The sequence below is a fragment of the Pipistrellus hanaki genome (genome assembly GCF_964339955.1).
Source record: "Pipistrellus hanaki genome assembly, chromosome: 2".
Lineage (NCBI taxonomy): Eukaryota > Metazoa > Chordata > Mammalia > Chiroptera > Vespertilionidae > Pipistrellus > Pipistrellus hanaki.
The window spans coordinates 174,020,656-174,027,260 of NC_140504.1; the positions used below are offsets into that span (position 1 = coordinate 174,020,656).

A 6,605-nucleotide genomic window follows, 5' to 3' on the forward strand; every position below is an offset into this window, starting at 1 on the left:
AATCCAATTGACTGATCAACTTGGCTAACTTGCAGACCCGAAAGATGAGCCCCCAAAACAACTTAAAGACAAAAACCCAAACCTCAAATCTTACCATTGGCTCTGGGGAGACCTAGCCTTCACCTTCCCACCAAGTGAGGATCTTCATGCACCACCTTAATAGCTAACGGTTACTGAGAGTGGCACTCCGCACTTTGCCTTTCCTCTTTTTTGGGGTGGTGAGGTTGTGGGGTGGCTTCCAGTAAAAACCTGAAGACGGACAAATTCAAAACACTATAAGCACTCTGCCTTTTCTAATTTGAGCTGCAAATCTACCTCATCCGTCAGTAGGACCGGTAGGTTCTAAGGAGTCTCCACTACCTTCACAGATGACTGTTCTTGCCTTAGAGCAGTGTTTACCAAAGTGAGGTACGCATATCCCCAGGGGTACGGGAAGAGTTTGGTGGGGGTACGCATTGCACCGGAGTTTGGTGGGGATATGCACTGCACCGTGCTTAGCTGCGCCTAATTCTACGTTTTCATGAGTACGAGGGGTACTCAGTGTTACGAAAATTATAGAAGGGGCACACATATGTCAAAAGTTTGGGAAACACTGCCTTAGAGCAAGGCTACCTCCCCTGAAAACCCAGCAAAAACACACCTGCCTTAGTGGATGGCTATGGAGAGGTGCTGTTGTCCACATTACAGACTCAGTCACTGAGGCTTTGAAATGTTCACTATCCCACAGTCATGGAGCAGGAAAAGAGCAAAACCAGCTTTATGATCGAGTCCGTAGACTAATGCCACCAGCTGCATTAAACCTCTGTCTGTGTGCTGCTTCACCTCAGTTCTGGCATTGGCCTCATTGGGCATTATGATCAGCTTTTGGTATTCACCAATTTATTTACTGGAGGCTGAGCCTAGAAGACAGGAGCCTTAGAGGAGCTCAGTTTACCAATGACTCCAACCTGGTTCTCTCAACCAGGAACTGAGTGCTCCCAGCACAGCAGGGCACCGTTAGATAGATAACTTTCATCCCTTAACATTTTAAAAAATATATTTATTGATTTCAGAGCGAATGGGAGAGAGAAACATAAATGATGAGAGAATCATTGATCAGCTGCCTCCCACACACACACCCCCACTGGAGATTGAGCCTGCCCCCAGCTGAAATTGAACCCGAGACCCCTCAGTCCGCAGGCCGACGCTTTGTCCACTGAGCCAAACTGGCTAGGACTCATCCCTTAAATTTATCCCTTCTCCACATTTATTTATTCGGTGGGAGTGGAGGAAGGCTTGGCTGGAAGTGTGGGCTGGGTGGTGAATGTATGGCTGTCTTCACATCGGAGTTTAATCAACCTCCCAACACGATTCCCAAACCCTTTATCTCACCACACAGCATGCCAATCCCATTTTACACGACTGGAACTGCACAAGTGATATATTCTCATTATAAACCAAAAAACATTACAGATAAAGCAAAAATGCTCAACACACCCATTTTGATCCATCTTCAAAGTCAGGTTATCAGGATAGGGTATATTCTAAACATCTCTTGTATGACTCAAATTGTGATCCTTGAGCTCCATTTCAGATGTAATGAAACATTGGGAGTGGTCCCTAGACTTTTTAATGAGCCCTTCAGTCATGCTGATGCTCCCTCAAGACTGAGAACTGGCCTGGCCCCCCATTGCCGAGGAAGTTCCCTGCACCTGGGCTGCAGCTGCGCCTCTGCCCCGTCCATGTGTCCTTCCAGCTTCGCCTCCCCAAAGAATGCATCCCACCTCCCATCAAAGTGGACACACTCCCAAGCCTTAGCTCATCCTTCTCTCCATCTTCCTCTTTCAAGGCGGTCCCTAAATGCTCCTGCTCCTAGCACACCGGAAGAGAGGGGAGAGAAGGGACGGGTGGGGGTGGGGGGTTGGCGCCTGGGGCTCCGGCTGCCTCTGCTCAGGGCTCCTGGGCCTGGTCCTCTGGACCTGCCTCCTCCTCCATGCAGTCCTCCTCCATGCAGTCCGCCTCCTCAATGCAGTCCTCGGGGTCTCGGCCCTCCTCAGCCCTGGGGCGCAGCAGATGAGGGGTCCGAGGAGGTGCTCGGGTCCAGCCGAAGTTCCGGAGACTGACGGCAGGGGAGGGTGCTCCGGCCCCCAGGACGCGGCTGAGCAGCGGGGTCTGGGCGGCTGGCACACGCCGAGCCAGTGCGGGGGTCGCCTCCACCTGCAGACTCTGCTCGGGGTCGTCACTCATGCTGCGGGCGAGAGGACAAGAGGACCGCATGAGCAACCTTCAACGCCGGCCCACAGGGTGGACTTGCTTTCCAGAAGAGGGTGGGAAGGGCCCAGGCATTGGCACCCCAGACGGTGGGGGGACCTGGGCCCTCCTGCTGGGGCCACTCACCGCAGGTTGAAAGTTGAGCCCAGAAAGGAAGGCTTCAGAGACTGGGCCACCGTGGCCACGGTGTAGGGCGGCTGCACCGAGCCTTCGTCCCAGTACAGGTCCTTCTCCGCCGGAGGCAGGTTCTGGTACATGTCATCCACGGACAGCAGGGACACCTGGGGGGGGCAGCGCGGCTCACAGGTCCTCCTGTCCCGCACAGCAGGGCGCTGCCCCCGGACCGCGACTCACCTGCAAGTTGCGGTCGATGAGCTGGTTGGTTTCAAAGTCATCGTCGTCCTCACCAAAGGGGTTGATGATCTGTTCGGCCACCTGCAGGTTGTAAGACGGCGTTTCTGCTCCATTCTCTGTCCCCCAGAGCTGGGATGGGCCCCGGGTTCGTGTCTCTACAGAACACGCTGGCATGACCACCCGGAGTGCCCACCTTGAGCCAGCCGGCGTAGAAGAAGAACTGCAGCAGAGTGGTGAGGGGCACATACATGTCCAGGTCCCCCAGCGCTGGCCCCGGCTCCCGGCCTGGCTCCAGAGGCTCCCGGGCTTTGGCAGCCCCTGCCTCTGGCTCCACAAACTGGCGGCCGACCAGGGAGAGGGCGAAGAAGGAGTACACTGCTATGGTCACCACCTGGGGAAGGGGAAGCCTGGCTAAGGGACGGGAGGAATGCTGTCCCCGTCCCTAAGGGCCTGCAGAGGGGGAGCAGAGTGGGCGTGGTCGGACGAGTCATGAAAACATGTAGCAAGGCATGGCAGCACCAGAGAGCATGGGGTCATCTCAGTGGGTGTCCGGGGAGGAGGAGCCCTCCGCTGTTCAATGTCTCACTAGACTAAGGTGACCAGACGTCCCGCTTTTGGAGGGACAGTCCTGATTTTTAACAATTTGTCCCGCGTCCCGCGGCGTTTTAAAAAAGTCCCAATATTCTTCTCAAAAATCGGGACTTTTTAAAAACGCCGCAGGATGCGGGACAAATTGTTAAAAATTGGGACGTCTGGTCACCTTACACTAGACTGAACTGCCCCAGGGCAGGCTTCAGCTCTAATGCTTCTCTGCGCCTCACCGGCAGCACAGGACAGAGGGACTGGGGAGGGAGAGGCCGTTACTTGGGTGTAGACGAGAGGGATGCTGATCCAGTCGTAGTGAAACAGCAGGCTGCACTTGGCTCGGTACTTGTTCAGTTCCTGGTGGGAGAGCAGCAGGAGGGAGTCAGCGATGACGGGGAATGCAGAACGTGGCGCGAAGAGGGGAGCCTGACACACGCCGGGCCTGGGACTGTCTGGGGGCTCCTGCTCTCAGGGCGTTCCCAGGCTCGGTGGCCGTGACGGAAGCAGAGCCTGCGGCCAGATGGCCCGAGTGTGAATCCCAGCCTGCCTAATCAGTTGTGTGACTTGGGCAAATCTCTTTTCCACTCTCTGCCTCAGTTTCCACATCTGTGAAAGGGGGTGGTAATAATAGTACCTATCTCAAGGATGGCGAGGGTCGTCGAGACCAGTTTGGCTCAGTGGATAGAGCGGTGGACTGAAAGGTCCCAGTTTTGATTCCGGTCAAGGGCATGTACATTGGTTGTGGGCACATCCCCGGTAGGGGGTATGCAGGAGGCAGTTGTTTGATGTTTCTAACTCTCTATCCCTCTCTCTCCCTCTCTGTAAAAAACCAATAAAATATACTTAAAAAAACCCAAAAAACCAACAGCTGAAACCGGTTTGGCTCAGTGGATAGAGCGTCGGCCTAAGGACTCAAGGGTCCCAGGTTCGATTCCAGTCAAGGGCATGTACATTGGTTGTGGGCACATCCCTGGGAGGGCACATTCTCTCTCATCGATGTTTCTAACTTTCTATCCCTCTCTCTTCCTCTCTGTAAAAAATCAATAAAATATATTTAAAAATAAAAAAATAAAACAACAACAAAAAAGGATTGTGAGGGTTAAACGAGTTAATATCAGTATATTGCTTCCAACAATGTGCAGTGCCTGGCTGGCACAATGTAAGTGTTAAACACTAAAATTGTTATTCCACTTTGCGGAGCTAGGGGGAGGAGGGCCGCTGGGCTGCCTCACTTCCAGGAGCAGGCAGAGGGCGATGTCATCGCGGATTCGCCCGTCCCTGCGGGCCCGGGCCGCCAGGTTGGTGAACCAGACGCAGGGGACCCAGTACTTGTTGAAGTCAGACTTGAGGCTCTCAAACTTCTTCCTTTCCTCCTGGGACATGAAACCTGCAGAGAGAAAGACCCTGCCTCTACCTGCGGGACCCGGGAGCTTTCCCCGGGGGCCAGGCCTCCCGCCCGGGGCCCCGAGGCACCTGCGTCCACCACGTGGTCCATGGTGGGGAAGCGCTTCAGCACGCGGGTGCTGACCGAGCGCAGCACCAGCACGGACGCCAGGTTGGCGTAGCGGACCAGCGTGCGGCGCAGCAGGCGGCCCTGCTGGTCCAGGCCGTGCACGCTGGCCGAGATGACGCACATCAGCTGGTCTGGCAGCGGGATGCTGGTGTACTGGGCCCACCAGCGGTTCACCACCAGGGTCACGTAGAAACCTGGTTGCCACCGAGGAGGGTAGCAGGGATGGGATGAGATGGGAAGATGAAAGGCCTGGAGGTGTGTCCCGCCCCTCAGTCAGAGTGCCTGGTCCAGGGCCGGGTGAACCAGGGCAGAGGGAAGGACACGTTTGGCTTCGGTGCCCGGCCTCACTGTCAGGACAGCTCTTCCTCTGGCCCCGCCTGATGCACCAGGCCTCGCTGGCAGGAAGGAGGGCCACCCTCCTCAGACGGAGGAGCGGTGGCTCAGGGCCAGGTGGTTCGTGAGCCCTGCTCCCCCTGAGGGTGGGAATGGGTGTCATCTCTCTCCAGCTCCCCTCCAGTACCCAGAGGCTGGTGATGCCAGCCAGCAGGTAGCTTGGGCCTGGTTTGGAGTGAGGGTCTATCCAGCAAGTGATAGGCAGGGCCTCGCCCCCTGGACGTCCCATACCCAGCACGCAGCTCCCATGAGCCTCTGAGCCTGCTCTGGTGGATCTCCAGGCTGGGCTACTTGGGGTAACTCTGCCCCTCAGAGCTGTCAACCCCACCCAAAGGTCAGGGGAGATGGTGAGGATGCCAGGGGGAGCTGGAGGATAGCCTTACCCAGGACGAAGGACAAGGGGATGAGGTCTGCGGAGCGGTTGCAGTATCGGGCCACCTGCGCATACACGAGCCTCTGCTCCTGGGTCAGCAGCAGCCTGGAAGGCCCGGTGCAGGCCTGGGTTAGAGGGAGGGAGGCGGCGGCCGAGTCCCCCCCCCCCCCTCGTCCCCGCCCCCCCCCTCCCCGCACCAGCCCCGAGCCCTCGCCTTCGCACCGGTAGGTGATGCTGAGCAGAGCGTACAGGACCACGAAGAGCAGGAACTCCTTGTAGAGGAGCTTGTAGATGCTTCCCCTCCACCGGAGAAGCAGCCCAGAGAAGCCTCCGAAGCGGGCCTCTGCCACTTTGAGGGTGTAGGAGACCGTCATGGCGCCGGCAGCCTAGGGGAGGGGGTCACAGAGCTGCCCCCAGGGCTGTCCCTTTCCCCAGCCAGCCTTCTCCTCAGCTTGCCTTCTTCTCATCGCCGAGCTGAGTTCCTCAGGCAGCCTCCCTTCAGCGGGGGGTCATACCCACCCCAGCCTTCACCTGTATCCGCAGGCCCGGTGGGAGGAAGCTGCCAAGGGCAAAGCGCACCCCATCCCCGCCCTCAGGAACTCAGCAGCGGGGTCATGCCGGAGTGGGCGGGACAGGGGGAGCAGAGATGGAGGCTGTCTCCTGCCTGGGGCTTCCCTAGGCTCCTCTTGCACTTGCAGGCCTAGGAGTCCTCAGACCTCGAACCGCTGAAGACAGGAGATTCAACTCTAGCCCAGACCCACCACGATCCCTGGGGGCCTCGCTCTCCAAGCCGGTCTCCTGAGGCCCAGGGCATCCTCACCCCCACTCCATCCCTGCCTACCTGCTCCGGGCAGCAGCCAGTGTTGAGGAAGGAGAACTGGGCCGGCGTTCACCTCACACACACTTAAGTACCTACTGGGCCCATTAAGTTTGACTGGACCGAGGTTATCATTGATGGATTGAGGCTGTCACCCACTTCCTCTGGCCCTGGGAACTGGGCACATCTCCTACCACTGCAGGGCTGGGCTGGCCTCTGAATGACAGATGTGCCATCAGCATTGACCCCACAGCTCACACAGATGACACCATGTTCTCCTTGAAGTCAGGATGATAGGGATTGCTGTCCCATGCTGGTCC

At 57.2% G+C, this 6,605-nt stretch overlaps 1 protein-coding gene across 1 annotated transcript; it reads right to left on the reverse strand.

Moving 5' to 3' along the window:
• Positions 1-1,152: 1,152 nt before the first annotated feature.
• On the reverse strand, positions 1,153-6,377 carry BEST4 (bestrophin 4). The gene is made up of 10 exons (XM_084874638.1): positions 6,310-6,377; positions 5,691-5,854; positions 5,479-5,573; positions 4,663-4,896; positions 4,422-4,576; positions 3,469-3,546; positions 2,798-2,995; positions 2,605-2,685; positions 2,377-2,531; positions 1,153-2,227 (listed from the first exon to the last, which is right to left on the reverse strand). The coding sequence occupies exons 2-10, from the start codon at positions 5,840-5,842 to the stop codon at positions 1,930-1,932; spliced, it is 1,446 nt and encodes a 481-aa protein (XP_084730764.1). The 5' UTR covers positions 5,843-5,854; positions 6,310-6,377; the 3' UTR covers positions 1,153-1,929.
• Between the last annotated feature and the right edge of the window lie 228 nt (positions 6,378-6,605).

Coding starts and splice junctions, on each gene's coding strand:
- BEST4 (XM_084874638.1), bottom strand. CDS start 5,842: ATGACGGTCTCCTACACCCTCAAAGTGGCAGAGGCCCGCTTCGGAGGC. Junction 5,574..5,690: donor CTGCTCAGCATCACCTACCG/GTGCGAAGGCGA, acceptor CGGGCCTTCCAG/GCTGCTGCTGACCCAGGAGC. Junction 4,577..4,662: donor GGACCACGTGGTGGACGCAG/GTGCCTCGGGGC, acceptor TTCTCTCTGCAG/GTTTCATGTCCCAGGAGGAA.